Source organism: Anabrus simplex, chromosome 1 (assembly GCF_040414725.1).
Source record: "Anabrus simplex isolate iqAnaSimp1 chromosome 1, ASM4041472v1, whole genome shotgun sequence".
Lineage (NCBI taxonomy): Eukaryota > Metazoa > Arthropoda > Insecta > Orthoptera > Tettigoniidae > Anabrus > Anabrus simplex.
Window position 1 is genome coordinate 1,314,556,987 of NC_090265.1, and position 25,173 is coordinate 1,314,582,159.

At 39.7% G+C, this 25,173-nt stretch overlaps 1 protein-coding gene across 1 annotated transcript in view; it reads right to left on the minus strand.

Moving 5' to 3' along the window:
* LOC136858808 (serine protease inhibitor dipetalogastin-like) overlaps nucleotides 1-25,173 on the minus strand; it is a 171,366-nt gene that overhangs the window by 94,623 nt on the left and 51,570 nt on the right. Inside the window, exon 4 of the mRNA XM_068225748.1 lies at nucleotides 21,078-21,212. Coding sequence (XP_068081849.1) covers nucleotides 21,078-21,212 — 135 coding nt within the window. The remainder of the gene's footprint in view (nucleotides 1-21,077; nucleotides 21,213-25,173) is intronic.

Sequence of the window (25,173 nt, forward strand, 5' to 3'; positions counted from 1 at the left end):
CCATTGCTGATCGATCATCCATAGAAGACTTCCATGCCCACCTGTTGGCAAATTTCATTCCGGCTAGAGCAATGTCATCATTGATCTAAAAGCTCTATTTTAGGGTACAACGTCTGGACGAAAATCTGGCGGACTTCATCTAAGATATCAAATTCTATACCCGAGTCTTCGCTCTGCATTTTCTTGAGTACACAATAGTGCAAACTATTGTTGAAGGTATCTCTCCACCTTATAGATCTTACTTATGTTTTTAGTCTTGTCCCCAAACCTTGGCAGAATTAGAGGCTACGGCTCTCTCAGCTGAAGGAGTGAGGTATGCCGACACTTTAAGAGTTTTCGGCCTCCACCTTGCCGAAATTTCACCACCCGGAAATGCTATGCTTGTGGGTCTACGGAACATCTGCGTAACAAGTGTCCATTGATCAAATCGGGAGTGACAAAGAATGGAGTAGGGTCATCACAAGATTGTTTCAAATGTGGCTCGTTTACTCACCTAGCCAAGAATTGCCCTAATGTCAGTAGCACCCTCTCCTGCTCAACTTCTGGTGCAACTTCCGCGAACTCCAATAATAGAAAGTGACTAGTGTCATCGGCTGAGTCGGCATGTTCATCCTCCCAAGGCTCAGCCCCTGTCAGAGCAAGCGAAAGCTCCGGTAAGGGTAAAGATTCTTCTAATTTATCGTTTGAAGGCCCTAAAAAATGCCTCAGAATTGCGGCGGAGACCCCCGCACTTGTACCTTTTCTTAAAATTGAAGTGAATAGTGAACCTGTCATTGCTCTATTACACTCAGGGAGCGTGTGTTCTATGATTTCGGCTGAATGGTATTCCAAATTAAAAACTGTTTGTAAGTTTCATCACCCTTTTTCGTCTTCTGTCAAGTGCGTTTCGGCTAACTCTTCTCCATTAGAAATGTTAGGTTTCATCCTTGCTAAAATTCGTATTTCTAAATTCACCTGGAAAATAAAATTATTCATGGTTAAACACTTGACTTGCCCTGTAATATTGAGGGCTGATTTCATGTCTTCAACTGGTCTGGTGCTCGACATTCAGAGCAAGTCGTGCACCTTCAAATTTGCTAACGATTGTAAAATTCCTTTGCTAAAGTGTAATTCTGTATCATGTTCATCTGTATCGCCTACTCAGGATGAGATATTGTTAGAACTTAGACATCTACCTGAGGAGCAGGCTGAAAGTATTCGTAAATTGTGTCAGTCATTTCCTGATGTATTTTCTGATACTCTTGGTGTTACTGACCTTATCGAATACAAGATTGAGGCTACGGATTCGATCCCAGTTAGGTTTCCGCCTTATAGGCTATTTCCACCGAAAATGAAGGCCCTTAAAGAGATCATCGATCAAATGTTAAAAGATGGTATTATTCGACCTTCTAAGTCGGCGTATTCCTCGCCTATTTGTCTGGTGCCGAAACCTCAAGGTGGCTTCAGGCCTGTGACTGATTATAGGGCTTTAAATCGTAAGATGGTGTTACAATCTGTGCCTCTTCCTGACCTTCATTCTTGTTTGTCATGGTTTCGGAAAGCCACGTTCTTTACCATCCTAGACCTTAATCAGGCGTACAACCATATCCCTCTAGCTGAAGAATCGAAACATCTAACTGCTTTTGCCACGGATTGGAACTTGTATGAGTACAACCGCGTGTCTTTCAGGCTCCACACGGGGCCAGCTGTTCTCACTAGACTGATAGATAGGGTCTTCTCGGACATCAAATTCGAATACCTGTATCACTATCTTGATGATGTCATTGTATTTTCTGAAATCTTTGAAGACCACTTAGAACATCTAAAGGAGGTACTCAATCGCCTTCGTAAGGCTGGGTTGACTGTCAAGTTATCCAAGTAGCGTTCGCTAAGCCTTCCATGCCATTCTTAGGCCATATTGTGTCGCCCGATGGTGTGTCCGTTGATCATTCAAGAACCCCCTAAGGATATCAAAGGTATTGCCAGGTTCATCGGCATGGTGAATTTCTTCAGGAAATTTATTCCTAATTTCGCTAACAGAGCGGCGCCCTTGAACTTACTCCGTCTCAACAAGCCGCTTTTCAAGATCTGAAATTAGCTCTCTGTAACGCCCCTGTCTTAGCTATGCCTGATTGCTCAAATTCATTGTCCAATCCGACGCCTCAACATCGGCGGTTGCTGCCGTCCTTCTTCAGGAAACGGAACTCGCAAGGCGACCCACCGCCTAAGCTTCTAGGATATTATCGGCTCAAGAGGCCAAATATTCCATCTATGAATTTGACGGTTTGGCAGTTTTATTTGCACTAGAGAAGTTCCGAGTCCATATGGAACATGTCAAGTTAGACCTAGAAACTGATAACCAAGCCTTAAGTTGGGTTTTAGCTGGGCCGCGTCGTAATGGTCGTATAGCCCGTAGGGTCATCAGGATTTCTGCCTTTCAGTTTGATGCGAGGCATATCAGATGATCTGAAAATGTAGTTGCGGATGGACTAAGCCACATGTTTTCTCATGCTGTGGAGACCACCGAACAGGAAGATAGTTCCTCTCTTCCTACGCCCATTCCTTCGGGCATTAATGCCATTCTAACTGTTGCTCCCATGTTGTTTCGGGATATTGAAAAATATCAACGTGAAGATCCTGTGCTGGCCCCTATTATTTAAACCCTTTCTTCTGGGGAACATGTCGTCCCTTGAAAAATGGGGTTTTGTGTTGCCAGTCGAGGCATGATCAAGAAGTAGTGGTTCCAGCTGTTCTTGTTCCTATGATCTTCAAGTACTACCATGTGACCCAATTAGGGGGGCATTTAGGCATCTTCAAAACTCTGGAAATGATCCGAGAGATGTTCATTTGAAAAGATATGGACGGCGAAATTCGTGAATTGTTAAAAGCGTGTAAATCTTGCTTGCTTAGTAAGCCAACCTTGTCCACTAAGCTAGGTCTATTATCATATAATCAAGCGTCGCGCCCCATGGAACGTCTATATATAGACTACGTCGCACCCTTTCCCCAATCAAAGGGGAATGCCAATAAATTCATTCTAGTGTGTGTAGACGGTTTCACTAAATTTTCCTGGTTATTTCCGACTAAGCTGGCAACCGCTCAGCCTACTATTTCTTGTTTGAATACCATATTTTCTTCCTTTGGCCCTGTCAATATATTGTTTCTGATAATGCTAAAGCATTCACATCAAACCTATTCCGTAAATTCTGTTTCGATATGTCTATATCACATGTAACTACTTCGGCGTATTATCCTCAACCATCTCTGGCTGAGCGGGTCAATCGTAATCTTAGATCTGCTCTTATCGCATTTCATCATGAAGATCATTCCAGGTGGTATACTTCCTTGCATTGGTTGGCCTTCGCTTTAAATTCAAAGGTACATGAGTCCCATAAGTTTACTCCAGCTTCTCTTATGTTTAAATTTGTTCCTAACACGCCGCTCTCTAACCTTTGGTCACTTAATGATATATTACCAGAGACGATATATCCCGATAATATTAGAGATCTATGGAAGAAGGCTAAAGCCAATCTTAAAGCTTCCCATGAAAATGTTAGGGAAGATATGATCGTGGACGGAGGCCCACCAATTTAAAAGTCGGAGATCAAGTCATGGTTAGGAATTTTGTTCCTACGGGCAAGCTTACCCCCAGATTCCATGGGCCGTGCATCATGTTAGATTTTTTGACACCTGTTACATTATTAGTCAGTAATCCAGCCACAGAGAGGACCTTAGAGTCCACCTCTCTCAGGTGAAACCAGTGTAAGTTCATTGTTATTTTCTTTCGCCACTAAATTTGGCAGGGGTCGAAGGTAATGTTTCTCTTTAATGTAAGGTAACAATAGAATTAAGTCCTTTTTGCCCTGTTGGGTATATTACTTGTTATGTACGATATTCCCCTCTGGTTTTCCTGCTGTCAATTCTTTGGTGTCCATTACCAAGCCCCGTCCCCTGCATCCAGCCATTATTGACACACACATCACCAACGAGGCCGCCCGCCCCTCTGCCTCTCAAATAAAGATCGTACACGTAAGGTTTCAACAACACTTCTTTGTCGCCCAGTCATTATTGTTGCAATGCCCCCTCAGCGGCCGGCGGCCGTATGTCCACAGCTGGCGAGAGATACCGGAGCGGGGACTGGGCCCACTCCACTCTAGTGAGGCTTCCTTCTGTACGGCACGCGGGAGTCCATCTTCCCGGCAAAGGCTGAAGTGCGGTAACCCTACCGCCAACTCATCTGGAGACTGCACATATACATCTAATCTGCAGCGAGCACATATACATCTAATCTGCAGCGACCATCACCACGACTACATCTCTCATAGTTGCGGGAGAGGTGTATCTGAGGGTACTGGGCGGAGGGTCCGGGCGACCTCACCTGGGTATCGGCAGCGGTCTCTCATAGTTGCGGGAGAGGTGTATCTGAGGGTACTGGGCGGAGGGTCCGGGCGACCTCACCTGGGTATCGTTAGCGGCGGCAGGTCTTGCCGTCAAATCTATCAGCATGTATTTAACCTTCTACGACCACAAAGACACTTTAAATCGGGATTTACTAATTTCTCTACAACTCTACCTTCGGAAAAAACTTACAAAAAATGTTTTCTTCAACTGGAAATGTTTTATCAGAATTCTTCTGTGTCGCCCCAAGGAAGGACGTTTGAGGGGGAGGCCTGTACCGGCATCTACACCTCAACTCCGCTTATTCAAAATAAGCGCCTTAATGAACTCCTCTATCGAACAAAAGGTGAAACGGATACTACATGAACTTGGAACTTTAATCAGCAGATGTCACCACTGAAATATTAAGTAATTATGTTATTGTGAAATTTCCTAAACTGATTTCATTTCTCCTTGTTTTGTTTTGCTATACAGCAAGAATTTTGGACATTTTTGCACAGATGTCACTACCAAAATTTATGATCACGCACTCTGGTGCAAGGTAAAGGAAGTTATTATTGAAATAAATTTTGTGTTTAAGGGTTTTCTCAACTTTCATTTGTTTTTTATGTAATTCTAGGTTTGCAACACTTCTGTCTCATTCCGCCAGTTTTTAGTCTGGCCCATGAAAAATTTCTGTAATTAATTTTCAGCCTATCACAGGCTTCTTGTTCGGTTTTGAGTGTAACCTTTTAGTTCAACGAATAAAATTGACAGTGTGTATCCGGATTAGCCCAGAATCCTCTCGAACCTTCCCTGAGGGTATATGAACTGCGGCTTTTCTGGCTACTTTGGCAATTGATCGTCTTCTTTCTAAGTGTGTGTGTTAAGGCAAGAGGCGGGGCGGCTCTTTCTTCGGCCGGCAGAACATTTATAAGTTTCTTTCTTGCTCTCTCCGCAAATTTATCCAAGGTGAAGGTCCGAATCTTGAACTATGTAACAAACGTTTCTAAAATGTAAATCGTATTTCGGTAATGTAAAATTTCATAGAGTCTTTAATTGTAAATCGGGGATAGAGAGTGAGTTACCCTCTCGAGCTCCCCTTCATCTTGGTTTGAGGTGACTACGTTTTCGCAACCTTTCGTTCCTGTAATATATTAAAGTTATTTCCATGCCAGCCACCTCAGTAGTTCGGGACTAGTCCCAGTTTCATCGGCCGAGAGCCCTGTAGGTTTTTATAATTTCATTATCTGGGAGCGTAGTGTATGTCTCCATTCTGGTTGTGTTCGGGCTATTTATTTAACCTGTTCCTTTTCCGCAAAGGCCCAGTAGGTTGGGTACTAGATACCCCTGTGTAAAACTATTTCCTTTTGTAAATTCATGCCTAGTGAGACCAGAGAGTGTAATATTTTGATGTAATGTTGCCTTAAGTAGGCTGCAAGAAACTGAGAACCTGTTTGCTCTTTTCAAAATTTGTAATAGTGAAGGGTGCCTCTGGAAGTCTAGATATTGTAATTCAGGGAGCAAGTGCTCTTGAAAAAGGGGCCTTCCGCCCTTGACTAATTATACCTCATTATGAATTGTAAACTTGAGCTGGTAGCTCAGAAATTGTAAAACTAAGGGGGCTTGAAGCCCAAAATTGTTAATGTTCTGAATCTTGGATTTTTCAAAGTCTCGCTTCAAGATTGGCATTGTACCTGATTTTTTATTGTGATCTCACCTATTGGAAATTTGTTAAGTTTTTTAAATATTGATAGATATATAACCTTTGTTAAAAGTTTAAATCAATTCTTGATATTGTAGTTAGACCCATTCAAGCCCGCACCTTCTTTCACCTCTCTGTGATCCAGAGATATCCCGTATTAATAGTAATTATTATCATTATTGCTGTGCGGTACATTATAATACGAAATAAACATTCACAAGGTTTTTCAAAACGTAACGAATATTCAGAAAACGATGTCGTGAAATTTTAACGGAACGTTGTAGAGTCAATAGGACTTTTGGGTAAGGGATTGGGGGGGAGCGAAGGCTACTTCACGTCTGTAGGTTAAACCTTCAATTACTCTACACGTATCCCCCGGGTGGTGCTCAGAAATCAACAGCGATAAGATGCCGCCGTACTGCTCCTTGGGGCCTCATGGCCCTGACAGCAAAACCGACACAACAAACAGTCCTTCAAAGAACTCGGCATTTAGGACCAAGACCCTAGGCTCTCAACTAATGATTTGTCAACATTGGAGGTATCAGCAGAACTACGTGCGAATGTTTATCTAAGATACTCGGAGATAAATTAGTAGATGTATTGGCACTACAAGAAACCCGCACCGAAGACGATACTCAGTTGAAAAGCAGGGGAAATTTCCAGGATACAAAATAGCAACAGAAGTACACTTTCCAAAATGTGGCATTGCCATCAATGTTAAGAAAGATATTGAAGACTATACGATCTTGCCTTCTAATATGTGCCCAAATGTCTTCTCTGCTTCTATCAAGATTCAGAATGTTACCATCACGAACATATATAAACCTCCAACACTCTGCAAGTCAGTTCCAATTACATTAGCTGAAAATAGCATAATACTTGGAGATTTCATTAGTCACCATACTTCCTGGGGATATCAAAAAAAAATATGAAAACGTTGTCAAGCTTTTTGAACTGATGGACGTAAATAAGTTTACACTGACTTATGACGCTACAGATCGAGGTACCTTCCATTTTGCTTTCTGGATCCGGAATTACTCTCGTGATCTGTGTTTTGTTTCACAAAGTCTCACTACACCAGCACTACGATTACGAAGACAAGTTTTGGATTACTTTCCACGCAGTAAGCATAGACCAATAATATATAATATTGGTATTGACATCCCTGTTGTAAGATCTGCACCCCACCCTCGTTGGAACTTCCAGAAAGCTGATTGGGATTTGTACGCCAATTACATTGATGCCAATATGAGATGGGCTACACTAACACCTGAGAACTATGACCGATTTGTTGTTTTAATCAAATATGCTGCCAAAAGAAGCATTCCTAGGGGTTTTCGCAAAGACTATGTCCCTGGATGGAGTCAAAAAACATCTCGTTTAAGTTGTGAATTTGATAAGAACAGTAGCCATGAAAAAGCTATTGAATTGCTAAAATACTTGGGCAATGCTAGAAGAAAGAAATAGCACAATACTGTTGAAAACCTGAACTTTACCCATTCAAGTAGGAAAGCAAAAACTATATTCAACAAATGTACTTAAAAGAAAGCATTTCTCTATCAACGTAGAATCCGTAGCTAGCCTCCTTATTTCTACATCCAAGACAGATAGAGGCAAGAGGTTTAGCAGACAGGTACGATCGGAATTCAACAAGTTAAAACTAGAAATCCAATCACACGCATTTTATTCACGACTATCCCCTTCAAAAGAGATACAACATGCCTTATATGCTCTTCAGACTTGAAAAGCAGCGGGATTTTATGCTGTATATTCTGAATTTCTCAAGAAATGTGGTCCAGCTACGAAACGATGGCTTGCAAAATTCTTCAGTTCTATTTTACAATCAGGACGTTTACCATCATCTTTCGAGAAGACCAAAATAATTGCAGTACCGAAGCCAAGAAAATACCCACAGCTGCCTCAAATTAGAGGCCAATTGCCTTACTCAGCGTCACCTATAAATTACTCGAAAGTTTCTTATGGAACAGAATTCCTCCTAAAATTGAGCATGTGATTCCCGTCGAACAAGCTGGATTCCGTCCAAAACGTGATTGCTACAAACAAGTACTTAACTACGTTTCTAGAGAATGGCTTTGAGATGAAATTTAAGAGTGTCTCTGCATTTATGGACTTTTCAGCGTCGTATGATACCGTCTGGAGGAATGGACTTCTTCTCAAACTCATAAAGATAATTCCTTGTCTTAAAACAGTCACTCTCATCAACAATATGCTGTGTAACAGGCTATTCCAAGTACACAGTGAAAATACCAGAAGCAGGTCCTATTTACTCAAAAATGGTCATAATGGTCTACCACAGTGATCAGTGTTATCCCCTATACCAGGGATGGCGAACCTATGCCACGCGTGTCACTAGGTGGCACGGGAACACGATTTCGGTGGCACACCACATGAACATAAATGTTTTTATGTACGTCTTGTAATATAGATTATACATATCTCGTGCATCGTATAGTCATAGTGTTTCAGGCTTAAAAAATAAATACCAAAAGTCTAAATTATAGTTCCATTCGGACGTGCATTATGGCAAGACGGAAACACTGATAGGTCCGGAAATCAAGTGAGATAAAATGTCAGATGCGGTCGGCGATCCATTCGCTCACCCGCATCAGTCAATTAGTGAAGTTCGACGTTTGTGTGGTTGCCAGCAGCGCGTAATTTTTCTTAGTGTGTAACTTTACTGTTTTTAATTTTGTAAGACGAATAGTTGCCAAGAGATTATCCCAATTTCGAGATTTGGAGAAACTATCGCGCCTAATTTCACACCCTTATATTGCACAAATGAGTGATATTAAGGTCAATTTTTTTGAGTGGTTAGAAATGGAGTTGACTGAATTTTAAGAAAGCAGTACATGGGTGAACAAATTCGTACAACCTGAAGCGTTGGTGAAAATTGAGCCGGAGAAATTAATACTAGAACAGTGAAACAGCCTCCCACAAATATTTTCGGACATGAAGTAACTTGCTAAAGCGGTACATACTTTGTTTGGGTCATTATACGCCGGCACGAAGCTGTTTTCTACAATGAACGTTGTGAAGTCAAGAGACCGTCTTGGTTCACACGTAAGTGCTTCTTGTGTGTTACTGAAGACAAGTTATGAACCTAACATTAATGACGTGGCTACTAAGATTCATCAACAAGTTTCACACTAAAGTTGAGAACGATATTCCACTTAAAGCCTTTCGGCAATATTAGTATTTTTGATTTCTATATCTAATATTACTTAATAACGAAGAGTGTTACAATGGGCGCTAATGTTAGGTATTCTTAACACTTACATATTTAAAAATGTATTTTTGCAGTATTGGTAAACACAACCAAGGAACATGCAAGCAAAATTATTATTTTACAAGATATATGTAATAAACTGATAACATATTATGAAACTTAATTTGAAATTAGGGATGGAAGTCGGAGGTGGGGAGGGGGCGTGGGTTATAGCTATTCCAAAGGAAAACAACTAGTGGCACAGTAGACAGTCGAGAATAATAAACCAGACTTAAAATGGCACACTATTTAGAAAAGGTTCGCCATCCCTGCCCTATACTATTTAACTTGTACATTCTCGATCTGCCAGAAACGGTATCCCGTAAGTTCATCTATGCACACGATATAATTACAGTCCAGATTACCTCCTTTGAAGAAGCAAAGAATATTTTGAATGAAGATCTTCAGAAGCTGGATGTTTATTTCAGAAAGTGGCAACTTCGACCAATTCCTTCTAACTCTGAGGTAACCACATTTCACCTTGCGAACTTACTGGTAAAATACCAACCTAGAGTGATGTTCGGAAACCAATACTTGGAATACAACAGCTGTCCTAAGTACTTAGGAGTGATATTGGACAAACCACTGACTTACAGCCATCATATTGACAAGACGGCTGCAAAACTAAAAAGTCGTAAAAACTTACTCAGTAGGTTTGCCGGAACATCATCGTGCGCTGATACCAACACTCTCAGTACTACATACTGTTTTGGCTGTCGTATATTCTCCAGCTGAGTACTGTGCAGCAATACGGTTGAACAGTTCCCATTGCCAACTGACTGATATCTAACTCCGCCAGACAATGAGGATAATCTCTGGCACTCTTCACTGCACTCCATCTGAGTAATATTGTCCGCATTCACGTCAGGAGACAGGAAACCCTTGTCCGTCTGTGGCGTAGAATAATGAAGAATGACGTTCTCCCAATCCCCATGACGTCAACCAAATCGCTACATCTAGGTTGAAATAACGAAATCCAGCCTACAAGATGGCTATAAAAATTACTTCAACTCGGTTTCACCCCCAAAATATATGGAAGAATGGGTGGTCTAAAACACCACCTCGTGATCCCACCATAAAACTAACCGCATTTCTTCTCCGTCGGGCTATCTGGTCACGACTGAACATGATTCGATGTGGCACTGCCCGAACCGGTGCAACACTATATCAGTGGGGATGGATAGACTCGCCTCGTAGTGACTGTGGATATGTAGTGCAAACGATCAAGCATATCGTACAGAAATGCCCTGTACATATCGTCCCTTCAGGAACAACAGCGTGTACTTGACAATGATTTTCCTATCCACTATGTTTCTTAGGACTGATCACGCCTCTCAACCACATATAGGTACACAGGGCGTCAGAACAATTTTCGTTGATTTTATTTCCCTATACGCGTGTGTAAAGGAAAATGAACCTTACTGTACCGTAATGTAGGAATGTATGTTTGCATGACATAACCCCTCCTGGAGTATGATGTATTTAAGGCTCATGTTTTCTTTACACAAGCGAATAGGAAAATGAACTAAACGATAGTTGTTCTAATGGACTGGTTATCAATATGTGGCCCTGGAGCATGACCATATTTAAGGAAAATATTGGACAGGAACAGCATTGTCAAATACGCGGTATTCTTAAGGGGCGATATGTATCCTAGGTCCTTGGAAGATCTTTATGCAGGCAATCCAGAAGCATTAGAATGGATTAAATATCTACCAATCCATATTTAAACTTATTTTCCTTTTGGTCCTAATGCTGTAAATTGTATATATTGTACATACTCTTTTATTTCTAGTGTCTTGTATGCATCATACGCTAATAATAATAATAATAATAATAATAATAATAATATCTTCAATATATGACCAACCATTTAACGCTCACATATCCTGTTCACTTTGTTTCTGACCACTCTGTATGTAGAAGAACACCACAGGAAAGCTCGCTTATCTAACTCTGAAACATGATTAATGCTAAATTAAATATACAATGCAGATATGTTCCTGTACTGCACTGCCTTACGTAAAATAATCTGTATTAACTAGGAGAATGAAGTTCTTACTTCGAAAACTCGCTTTGTATGTTAATACAAGACAAGTTATAACACTTGAATTACGTGTGTTCGTTGCTGTCAAACCACTAATAACGAGATAATAATAAATGATCGCTTTGGACCATGCTACGCGTATAAAAAGAACACTGCGTGTTAACCAGAAGCTAGGTTAACACTGAACTTTCAAGATTTCAGGGTAACTACAGCAAACTTACTTGTTGCCGACGTGGTTAATTGCCAACACAATGTTCTGTGTTCAAAGGTTCAAACTCGGTGCTTGAAGAAAAATGTATACATTTATTCCAATACCTTTTGAGCCACAATACTGAAGACCGGTGGTAATTAAGATTACATTTAACGTTTGAAGTGCTCAACTGTGTCTGCTTGTTAAGTAGAGCTTAAAGGGTTGTTTGTAGCGGAAGAAGCCCATACGGCAGGACGCGCGATGGGTTTGTGGATAAAAATTGGACTCTTTGACTCAAAGTTAGCTTTTTAATGATAAACATGCTCAAAATGGCTGATATGCTGGTTGTTCTCAATTGCTTGCTGCAAACACTACAGTGTGTTGAAGAATTATGCCTCTCTTAAGCCTAGATTATTGTAACCATTCCAAATGAGTGAATTATCTACTTGTTACTTGGTTGAACGAGTCCTGTACAAGATTTACAGTATTATACACAATATGTTTCTCCGTAGTTTGTGTAGTTTGTATACAAAGAGAATGAAGGAATTATAGTCAATGAAGGAGAGATAAATAATATATTATGGTCATCTCTTACGTATGTATCAAGAAAGGCTGACTCGGAAGCTCCTTGCACATTTCGAAGGGAAAAAGATTGGTCCCAGGTGGTTTATGGAGATATATGGCGATATCGAGAAAATGGGCAAAATTAGTCAAGAACATATTCAAAACAGGAACCACTTCTGACAATTAGTTTCAGACTTCAGAGTTTTCTGAGGAAAAGTAAAAAAAAGTGGTCATTTCAGAAAAAATGAAGTTGAAGATAAGCCAAGGAATGAAGCTGCATTGGAAGAAGACCAAAGCCATTGCAGGGAGAAGACGATCCTGAATACCGAAGTTGTTACTTCGTGGCACATAGTGGGCAAAACTGAACAGAAGAAGTTCGTGATCACCTGGAGATATTTATTATGTCTACTTCATTTATTTATTTTAATGATATCTGAGACTTCGAGGAAGTCAAATCTTCCAGAAGGACGCCTACTCTAGTACAAAATGAAAATGAAAAGGAATGATTTTAGGAGGACTTGAAACCTTACTGCTTCGGGAAGCCAAGTATTTATGCTACATACAATAATTCTATGCAGCTACCTAAAAAGCGCAGCTTTGCGCATCAAAAATCTGTATTCACTAGGAAACAGAAGTTCCTACTTCAAGAAATCGTTTGTGTCTTAAAGCCTTATAGCTCGGTTTTAATCCTTTATTGAAAGCTTTATTATTATTATTATTATTATTATTATTATTATTATTATTATTATTATTATTATTATTATTATTATTATTATTATTATTATTATTATTATTATTAATGTCTCTATTACTGGCGAGGGTCTTCTGACCCTCTAGTACACTTAACCATAATATAAAGTATGATCATAAAATATTACAAACAAGAATTTATAACCTAACTACGGTAAAGATCCTATATTACAAATGCAACCTAATTACTTTAACTACTGTTAGTATATCGATATAGTCTAACTTAAAATCTTAAGAAAAAATGTAACCATTTACTCACACAATCATAACGACGGTGCACGAGCAATTCTTCGCATCCCACAATGCTCTACCCATCGCTTATCCTCCTTGAGACCGGTCACGCCTCCCAACCACGCATGGACATGCAGTCCATCAAAACAATGTTCGTTGTGTGCATTTTCCTGTTTTCATATGTAAAGGAAGATGAACCTTAAATGCATTATACTGTAGGAATGACTATTACTTCATGAAAATATACATTCCTACAGTACGGTACAATAAGGTTCATTATCCTTTACGAGCTGGCATAGGAAAATGAACGCAACGAACATTGTTATAATGGACTGCATATCCATGTGTGGCTCGGAGGCGTGACCAGACTTGAGGAAAATAATGGATAGGGAAAGCATTGTGACATACGATTTGTTACTCGCGCACCGTCGATATATCATTAACACAGGCAGTTTTATATTTAGGAAATAATGTCGACAAATAGATCTAAAGTTCTTCAAGTTCGTAAATGTTCTAATGTTCATTGGAATAGAGTTCCTGAGTCTGGTAACAGACACTTGGAACGATCAGCTGGAAATAGTAGTTTTGTTGTTGGAAATGGCAATGGTAGGCTATATGAACTGGTATGTGTATTGCGGTCGTGAAAGGAAGAAAGTGAGTTAACTGTACTGATTACATTGTATATGCTGCCTGGTGTATACCATTTACACCATCATTAGAAAAAAACTGTATAATTTTGATGCGACGAAACTGTACAGAATGGAATGAGCAGACATGCCTGTAATAGGTTCTAACCCATCACATCTTCTATGATACTGGGTTTGCTATATTCCCTCAAAACAAGGCGGCCTTTTGGAATATCAAATACGCATTTCTCCAGCGGCATCTGTACAGATGGACATAGGTTGTACACTGCAGAAACACTTATGATGAAATTCATTAGAGAAATTGACTACACACTGAATAAAAGCGTACGATGTTTTCCGGATGGACTTCAATTAATTTCTCTTGTACGGTTTTTGCATTTATGGGGAACCCTTTATGGACTATGCGTACTAATATTTGCTGTAAGATGTTGCGGAAGATACGACTAAAAGACATTGAATTCCTAGCAGGCTATATATGTTCGAGAAACATAGATGCAGCTGATTCGCATGGTATAAGTATACTGAAATCTGTCTCTCCCTCTTGAAAGTCATCAATTAACAACACCAACATGTATTGGTAATATTTGTAAAATATAATCGATTTTAGATCAATTATTCCATCATTATTTGTTTTACCGGTGATTCAAGTTTTCCTATTTTGATTATTTAGTTATAAAACATGGGACGTATTTCAGGTTGCATCATTTAACTGAAGGTCTCTCGGAATGTTATGCATAATGTTTTAATAAATGCCATACAGGTACATCTTGTAGAAAATAATGGGTGAAACTGGGTGGCGAATTTAACGGTGTTGTTAGGAGATGACACTCAAGCGGTCCAACTTAGACTTACGAATGGGAGTTGACTGCATTAACGAGACATAGTCAGCTGATACCTACACTTAAAAACTAGAGCTTCGTTGAAAATGTAATATTGACCCATAGAAGTTGCATACAAAATGCTCAAACGTATCAAGAAATATCGCATTTCCTTCGCTGTTTCGACTCAACATCATGAGTTGTAACAAGAAATACACTTGCGAGATCAACCGCAGTTAAATGGAAGAATCGTGGATTATTGTCACGTTTAGACAAATGAGCATCATGCACGCGTGTGAAATGGAAGAATCATGGATTATTGTCACGTTTAGACAAATGAGCATCATGCACACATGTGAAATACGAAAACGCAGGAAACCTTCTTCAGGGCTGCCAGTTGTGGGGCTTGAAGCCACCGTCTCCCAAATGCATACTTACAGCTACGTGGCCCGTTCTACGCAGCGAACTCTCTAAAGCTGTGAGGTAGCCCTGTATACTGCGTTGTGACCGTCCTAGCGAAATAACACGAGGAATAACACAAGGCTGCAGAGTTTATCGTCGTTGCCGGGACAAAACCTCCTATGTGAAAATATTTTTGGAGGTATACTGACCCGCAGCACATACATTATGAAGAGCGAGAATGCCTCGACAATATGAACACAATATTGCACCATAGATGACAGAACCTTACCGGCCAAAGTTATAAACTAAAATATTACACATAGGAGGTTTTGTCCCAGTAGCGACGTTATCCATTCCTGATCAACCTGTATTCTGTACAAATTTTCAAGATGGCTCTTGAAGGTGTTGAGCATGGCATCAAGACTAGTGAACAAACAATCGATAACATTCAGTACGCAGATGACACTGTGCTAATGGCTGGAAGCTTGGAATATCTACAGTGTCTGGTTGATCGAGTGTGTCACGTTGCCACTGGTATGGGCTTCACGACTACTCTCATACTCTTATGTCAAGAAGACCAAATGCATGGTCATAAACCTATGCCTCCAAGTACTTTTACAGCGAACAGCTGACCAATAGAGAGAATCATTACATGTATCTATCTAGGTTCAACCATACGTTATATGAACACTTTCTCAAAATCAAATGCAAAACCTTGAGAGACTAAGAACTGCTTTCGTGAATATGAAACACCTGCTATGTTACGGTGACCTCAGCTTAGACCTGAACAAGAGGATAGTAAGATACTATGTACTATCAACTCTTTTATATGGCGAAAACTCTTTATTGCAGCTACTGAGATACACACTTTTGCGATGTGGGTGTATATGTGGATGTGGTCGACTGCATCATAAATAAGGAAGTTCTTCATGGAATGAAGTGTCAATCTCAATATCTATTATGCTTATTAAAAAGAAGCTTTAATGTTTTTGGCACATTACAACGAACAAACAAAATTATCGGCTTGTATAAGCCATAACACGAGGAAAAACTGGAAGGTAGAACATGACCCGATAGAAGGAAAATTTAATTATTTGTGAAAATCAGCTAACGACATAATTCGGACTCTATCCAATGCTCAGCAAAACTAATATAGGCATGATTACAGCCAACGGCAACGTGTGAAACGGAGGGAACAAATAATGGCGTGCAATCGGTTCCCTCACCCATTCAGAGGGCGTGAAATTTTTCTTTGAGTCCTCATAGTGGCCCCATATTCAAATTTCCATGGAAGAGGTTTAAATGACAAGGAACAGAGAATAGTCTGTCAACCATTCCAGTTTTGACAGAGGCTGGACAAGTGTATCAGCATATTTAATGATGCCATATCCTTTAGTGTTTCAACATAATTTGTGATTCTAAATCTTCCAAGAGAGTTAATTCTGAAAAATGATACACGGCCACCTTGAGATCCATGATATAGTCGCCGCTATCCAGCTTTTGTTTGAAATGAAAACATACTTCCACGTCTAGCATATTCCGTAATTACTACTCATGTCATGGGAAAACAAACCACAGGAACGAAAACACATGGCCAAGCTACAGAACTGTAACTGGCCTCTGGTGTGTCAAGTAACTGCTGTTGTGGAGGAGTTACTACAAGACGCCTCACAGCGCTGTCCCTAGGGACGGCAGTGGTGGTCGCCGGCTGTCCAAGCCAGACCGCCCCGTAGCGCAGCGACGCAAATCGCTTTTGGCTTGCCAATTCGATTAGCTGTCGCACTGCCGGCAGCCAATTAGCACGGTCATGCTGAATTAGAGTTTTTGCCAGTGACCTTCACCTGTATAGACTAGCCATTAAGATTTGGCTGACGCTGTAAACCCACATGGAAGAGGAATTTATTTGCTTTAAAATTACGAAATAAATTCCCGCTTGAGCTGATTATGCTTTCGCATATCAAGTAGCAAATATTTAGATTCAACTAAATTGAAAATCGCCCAACTGCAACAAATAGTCCAGTGAAATGCTTCTTTGGAACAGTTAATATTCTGAGCGAGAAATTGCCTGCAGACAGGAGTTCCAATTAACAGCACAGCAGTACAGCACAAAATGATCGGCATTTTGAGAAGTGGCATAAGAAATTTAGCTACACATTAAATTTGGTTAATCTTAAATGCTTGTCTTGTAATTTCGTCAAAATGAGCTGGTTGAATAAATTAGGTCAATATAAAATCTTTCTTTCAACACAGAATATCTGCCACCTTCATTTTTACTTTGTCAGTACAGTATTCCTACTGCTATTGCTAGCCAGGTACAGCCCAACTAAGATAGACAAGCATGGGTGACATCTGCCGTGTATGGGAAACTGCCTGTCAGTGTGATGGAGGATAGTGATGTGTGAGTTGAAGGAACGTTGAGGACGAACAAGCACCCAGTCCCCGAGTCAAGGAAATTAAAATTAAAATCCCTCGACTCTGTCGGAAATCAGCCATGGGGCCAAGAGTTCTTAGAAATTAAAAAAGGTACATTTTTACAAGACTGTACAGTTTTGTAATTAAAAAATCATTATAAATTACCTACAGTTTTTGTTGAAACTTGAGACAAAGAGAAATGACACTGGCCGTGCGAGCTGGCTGCGCGGTTAGAACCGAGTGTTCTATTAGCTTGATTTCAGGAAATAGTAATTTTGAATCCCACCGTCGGCAACCTTGAAGATGGGTTCCTGTTGTTTTCCCTTTCTGTATCAGCCAAATACCGGGACTGTATTCTAATTAGGTCATGGTCACTTTCTTTCCAGTCATATTCCATTGTCGCCATAAGACTATCTACGTCAGTGTGACGTAAGACCAATAGAAAATTAAAAGTGATATTCCTGACCTATTTACTGGGATTTGGACCGTTGTTGCCATGCTATGAAGATAGCAACAATGTCAAGTGACTTTTTAAATTTCAAGACAAAATTCCTACGTTTCTATGGGGTCAGTGGCCCACCAAGGCTCGCTTAGAACTGGACTGGATCCCCTTCCTGTCACTGTGGGCTGTTGTTATTGAAAATGCTGGGTTTCGAACGTTGAACGGTTGGTTTGGGAGCGGAGTGCATAGACACTGCACCAGAGGCTGAACTATTTTGTGATAGAAGTAGAAGGAAGTATTGTCATTCATAAAAATACATCTCGCTGCATCTGCTGTCTCATTTTATAATTTGCTTAAAATTTTCATTACGAACCCTCATGGGATATGATGGGCCTCCTAAAGGATGACGTACTTTCTCGGGTCAGGAGATGTGTTGCGATGATTTGAGGTGCGGTGGACGGCTGGTATGGAGCGGCTGTAGCCTGGAATCGTACCCTCAAAAGTACTATAAAAGCAGGGCGCCTTAGGGCCGTATTGTCTTCATCTTGCTCCAGTTATCTGAGTGCGGCGTGTACTGAGGAGGCAGGGGCCGCGGGCGGTGTTCGGAAGGCCCAGCAACACAAGGTAATGGCAGAATTTCAATAAACATGTGATGGCTCCTGCATATAGCTTGAGAGGAATGTTTCAACCTCTTTTATTTCATGTACATTTCTAAATCTGGTGGTTTAAATGTAGATTTTTCAGCCGTTCTGAGGACTCTGTTCTATTCTCTACTGGGAAATATGTAATATAATGAAACATAGAGTGATTACCCTCTGTTGATTCCCATTCAACTTGGTATGGGGAGACTAAAGTTTCTAAACCTCAAAAATTCTTAACACTCTTTTGGTACTTAATGTTTCCTATTTAGTCACCCCGGTGTCCGACTCATTGGCTGAATGGTCAGCGTTGAGGCCCTCGGTTCAGAGGGTTCCGGGTTCGATTCCCGGCCCGGTCGGGGATTTTAAGCGCCTGTGATTAATTCTTCTGGCCCGGGAACTGGATGTTTGTGTTTGTCCCAACACTTTCCTCTTCATATTCACACAACACACTACAATACAAACCACCACAGAGACACGCATAAGTGGTTACATCCCTTCATATATGGTTGACGTCAGGAAGGACATGCTGCCGTAAGACAGGGCCAAATCCACACGTGCGACAGAGGTGTGGGAAAAGCGGTAAAAAAGAAGAAGAAAAATATTTAATCACCCCGGTGTAGAAAAGGGTCAGCCTCTGTACCTTTGGGCCATTAGCCCACTTAGGGTTTTAATTATTTCTAGAAGGAGTGCAGGTGTTTCGCCTCCTGGCATTTTGTTTATGGCTGGTTACAACCAACCTTTCCTTTGTCATTAGGCCTTTTAGTATAGGTAAAAATGTCCCTGTAAATCTACTGCAGTGTGAAGAACTGTTTCTAGTGTGAAGTTATAAACTGTTGAGCAATAGATAAGCCCACCTCAGGGCTACATTGTATAAATTCCTTAATTAAGGACAACCGATAGGTTGTAGTGCGCAATTAGAAATGGATGCCTCTGCGAGACTGGACTATCATATAGTTGGAGCGCAAACTTCCATGTAGTGTAAAAGATAGGAGAAAATCGTGCTCTTGTAAATTTGGTAACTGCCAAGAGCAATTCAGCTCTTTTCTGTGTAATTTATCATTTGTAATTCTCTCAAGTTTTGTACCTCATATTCGGACTTCTAAGTCTACTACGTTATTGGAGATAACGATCTCACTTTAAGATTGCTATTGTTTATTCACGTCTTCTATTTATCAAATTTTAAATTACAAAAAATATGGAAAGAAATAACATTTCATCATTTATTGTGTTAACTTATGCTCTAGTTAATTACTTGTCCAGCCATTCACCCCTCACGCTTCTTACACATCTGTGATCCACGATATTTCCCTAACTATTATTATGATTCCGAGCTAGCTGGCCGTGCGGTTAGGGTCGTGTAGCTGCGACCTTGGTTTCGAAAGATGGTGGGTTCAAATCCCACCATAGGCAGCCCTGAAGATGGTTTTCTGTAGCTTATCACTTTCACACCATTTCCCCTTAATTTAGACAAATTAAAAATATTAAAATTTCCATTATGTCAGTTATATTTCGTGTGATACGACAAAAAACCATAGGACCAAAGTTGTAGATCACTCCAATTTGAACAGAGATTGTGTCATCCGTTTTGTGATAGGACTTACCGTTTGGCCACAAAATACCTCGAAAGAAGGTCTACCCCGTCGTTAAAATTTCCTCCATATTTCGATATTCTTCGGGGATAAAAATGAAAAATGTAAAGTTCTCGGAAGTTCTCCGTCGGTTACAAGCTAAAACGTACAATTTTGCCAAATTTCAACTTTCTAGCTCGCCTGGCAGATTGTGCCGCAATCGTGACTTTGGGGGAGGTGGACAAAAGTTAGGACTTTCAGGAAACTAAAGGTAGAAAATATGCAGATGGTCATTATTACCCCATAAACGGACAGCTGTACTAAAATTTCGTAAAAATAATCAATGTACAGACACCTTGGCGTTACGATTTTATTTATATAGATATGGAATCGGCTCCACGAACAACACATTTTGGGCTATGTCCGCTAGAGTTAGCCTGCAAAACCGACCGTTCATAATATCTCCCTTATTAATCCTCCTGTCCGAAAAATGCACACGAGATAAAAAAGTTATAAATGGATTTCCATTAAGGTTGGTCAATTTCCACCCAGGCTGGTCTTGTATATATTGTGAGAGAGTAAAATCACTGTTTCGGTTCCATATAAAATCCCAGTGAAATCCATGAATTTGAAGTAGTATGGACCTTAAAACCTAAATATAAAGTTTAGATGATGTATCTTCAGTAGTTTTCAAGTTATAAGAAATACGCTTTACGCGCACCCGCTTTGTCGTATTACATAAGGTAACAAACAATATAGTCAATGAACGTGAGATAGAATTTATGATGCGATTGTTCTCATTATTATTCCCGGCTCTCAAGCCAGATGAATTAACGAGCTGGGTCAACACCAGAAAAGGACCTTCATGTGTGAATTCACCCGGCCGGAAACTGACCCTGGGACTTTCTGAACCAAATGCCCTTCAGCTGTACAGAATGTAAAACGTGATACAAGGAATGAAATTTTAAAAGTTGAAAAATACTTTAGAAATACGAATATAAACGAAAAATATACTTACTTGAGTTCATGAGCGAAGCGCAGTTCAAGGCCTCAGGATTGGGGTAGTCAACTCCATCAGAGCCACAGACAGGGTCGTACCGCAATGACATGGGGCAGCGGAGTCTGCAGGGCCCTTCGTACATCAGGTACTTCGCTACAGCATACAACGAACATTCTATTATAATACCAGCCTTAACATTCAGAAATAGTTCATGAGCTTCATTTTAAATTCCTAGAAAGTCTCTCCCACAAACACTATCCTAGAATAGTTATTTAAGTTACAAATGGATGAAAGAGGTTTCACGTGTGAATTGAGATGTTTTGAAGCGAATGTGAAAAATGTTTACACCCTTGTAACGTACAACATTTTATTTCACGTGAGGTCAAATTCCTTTATTTTTATTACCGTTCCTCGCATAGGTGGCAATCCTGTACTTCGCATAATTAATTGCGGACACTAATTTTAATCCCAGAATTTTCCCTCTGGATTCTAGTTAGAGACCATTCTCTGTAAGGGTTTCTTGAAGAAGGACGATATGAGTCTGGTGTATTTTGAAAATCTTTGCTAGGTGTTCAACACTTTGCTCTGCTTATTCTCTTAATGCTAAAATGGCAGATTTCAATTGAGGGGCCAATGTTATGAAATTGAGGGGATCTTGAATAGTACGTATTTACGTACTCCTATAGTATATTGTATTTACAGTTCATTTTGGTTTGCTCGTTCGCATAGCAAAATCAACACAATGAACATTGTCCTGATGGACTGCATATCCATATTTGGCTGGGAGGCTTGGCAAGCGTTAAGGAAAATAATGGATAGGAGGAGTATTTTGACAAGTTACGAGGTATTGTTTCTTCACTGACAACTTGATTATACAAACAGTCGACACCATTCATGAAAGAATCTATATAATTAAATAATCGGTCGAATAATGTATAGACTGGTATGTTTCTCCTTCACTTTACTTGATTGACAGGTCACATACGACAGTTCGATCTCATCTTATACATCGTCTCTGAAGATACAAAACCTCGCATGTCACACTGCACTTCCTTTCCATTACTTCCCTTAAGACGGATCACACCCGTACTCTGATCCACCGCAAAGCCTCGTACTGATATGCAAGCCATCAGTACAATTTTCGTTGTGTTCATTTTCCTGTTCAGATGTGTTAATGAGAACGAACCTTACCGTACTGCAGGAATATATATTTGCGAGACGTATTTACGTACTCCTACAGTATATTCTATTTAAGGTTCATTTTCCTTTACACGTTCGCTGACGGTCGTTATTACGACTTTCGACCAGGTGAATGGATCTGGGATTTCCCGATGGTCATTATTAATGGATGATCTATTATGTTGGAATATGTAATTTGTGTTTATTGTACATTTTGGCTACGCAAATTTGGACTTGTGGTTATAATGTTTTTGATTTGTGGATTAATGTCATGTGGTTTCCACTGTTTGAAGCAGAGGTACTGTCCTACTGTTGAAGACTCAGTGTAGATATACACTTTTGGGGGACTTTGTGTTAGTTGTAGAGCCCTTCGCTACAAGTTTATATTTATTTAATGTAAAGTGAAACAGCTGATTATTTATATGAGGAGTTAATATTTTCTTGTAAAAATCAGATTGTAGTCCGTAGTAGTCGCGTCAGATGTACTTCGTCGGTCCGGATCCGTTTCATGTTAGGTGTTTATAGACGGAAAGTGTGAAGCCACGAGAGAAGAGAATGACTTAATGTCGATTAAACAATTCACGTATAGAAGAATTGTAGTTATATTTTTGGATTGAAATGTCACTCAAGTGAAATTGGTGTAGATAACACAGGTCAACTATACTTTTGGAACATGTTAATAAATAATAACGAAACCCGATAGGTGGTAAATAAAAGAACGATTTAATTTAAATGACGTCGGCAGTATTTATTCTAATGAAGTTTTTAAATGAATTTGTTAACAGATGTAATAGTATTTCTATCACTTGATTTTATCTGGATTTGGAGTTTATGAAAATAGATTGTTATTTTACGTTAATAATTTATTAGTGGAATTGAATTTGGTTGAAATTAGGCCGACTTGTAAAATTCAATAAATGAAAGCATGGGTGATTGATTGGAATATATTATTAAGTGGATTGGATCAATTTTATAATATAGATCAATTATTAAGGGATTCGGTTGACCTAGTGCGTGAGTGACAAATTTGTACAGCGAAGTGTTATTCATTTTAAATTTATCTTTCGAGTTTAATTTTGCCAAAGTTTATTTCTTTTTCTTTAATAAATTTGTTTGCAACAAAGCTTCTCATTCATATTTTTTATTTATTTTTCTTCTATCTTATCCCTCCTGCTTAGTAATTTAAGATTAGTTTTCTACTCCAAGATATTTCTAGGGATCACCCGTATGCGACACTGGGATTTTTGCCGGTGCCATATTTCAAAGGCTGGAAGGGTAGATGGTTGAATATCATTGTTATCATAGGTACATTTTAATACTCTTTTAAGTATTGGTCATCTCTCCTATCTGAACATTATCCTTGTAACCAACCATCTTTACATCCTGCTGACTAAATAATTCTGCCTTCTGAAGATCCTCGCGTACACACACTCCTTGTTCATTAATGATCCCTGGAGTGTCCTACTTGAAACCTGTTTCTGCCTTGAAGTACCTATATATACCCTTCTGTTGTTCACTAAAATGTGTATGACTGCCAATTATTCTTGTCATCATTTTGTCCTTAGCTAGCTTCTTTGCTAGATTCAATTCCCTAGTAAGTTCCTTCAAATTCTCCGCACTTCCACAGCCATGTCTAATTCAATTTTTTCCAACCTGCATCTCCTTCTTAGTCTCTTTAGTTGTCTGTTATAATATAGTAAGACTTCACTATTCCTTACCACCTTTAAAGGTACAAACCTGTTTTTACATTCCTCAACAATTGCTTTGTACTCTTCCACAGTCTGTTTACATGTTTATTTACCGTTTTCCACCAACCATAGTTACTTTTTTTTAAACTCGCTCATGCCTGTTTTATCAGCAATGTGGTAATGACTAAAAGTCCTACTTTTAAGACCTTTCTTTATATCACATTTATATTTAACTACGAAAAAACAGCTTCGTGATCACGAATACCATCTATTACTTCGGATTCTCTAAAGATCTCATCTGGCTTCACTAGCACTACGTCCAGAATGTTTTTCGCTCTAGTTGGTTCCATCACTTTCTGAACCAAGTGTCTTTCTCATATTAAATGCAATTTATTGGTCATGCTTCCTGTCGTTCGCATTTTTAATGCTATTTGTTCGTTGCGTCGTCCTATAGAAATCTTTTGCCCCTACTTTCACCATGTGATACGAACCTGCGAGTAATTGGAATGGAGGAAGTGTAGAGTGTTGAATATGAGGAAAGTAACGTTAAGGACGACACAAACACCCAGTCCCCAGGCCAGGGATATTAATCATTTACAATCAAAACCCCCGACCCAGCCGGGAATCGAACTCGGGGCTGCCGGGTGACAGGCGGACGCGTTGCGCCTTACACCGCGGAGACGGACTGTCGTTCGCATTACCTTTCCAACTGACATTTGGTAAACTGAGATCACCCTCTACAATCACGTTCTTTTCCATGTCGTTTCCCACACAGACGCTTATCTTATGAAATAATTCTGAACCAGCGCCAGCGCTACCTTTCCCGGTCTCTACACTCCAAAGACATCAATTTGTCTGTTACCATTATAGAGGAGCCTTACACCTAGAATTTCATGTTTGTCATCTTTAACGTTTTCGTTGCTTAGATATCCTTCTTTCACCAGAATGAATACTCCCCTCCTACAGTTCCTGTCCAATCTCTACGATAAACACTCCAGTTCCGTGAGAAAATTTCTGCATCCATTATATCATTTTTCAGCCATGATTCAACCACTATTACAATATCTGGTAAGTGTATATCTATTAAATTACTTAATTCTATTCCTTTCTTTACAATACTTCTACAGTTCAACACTAACTTCTTTATGTCATCCCTACTTGACTTCCACATTCCTGTACCCTGTACCCTGTAGATGTTTACTATAGTAAAACGGGTTAGATGTAGGAAAGAAACGAATTTCCCTAAG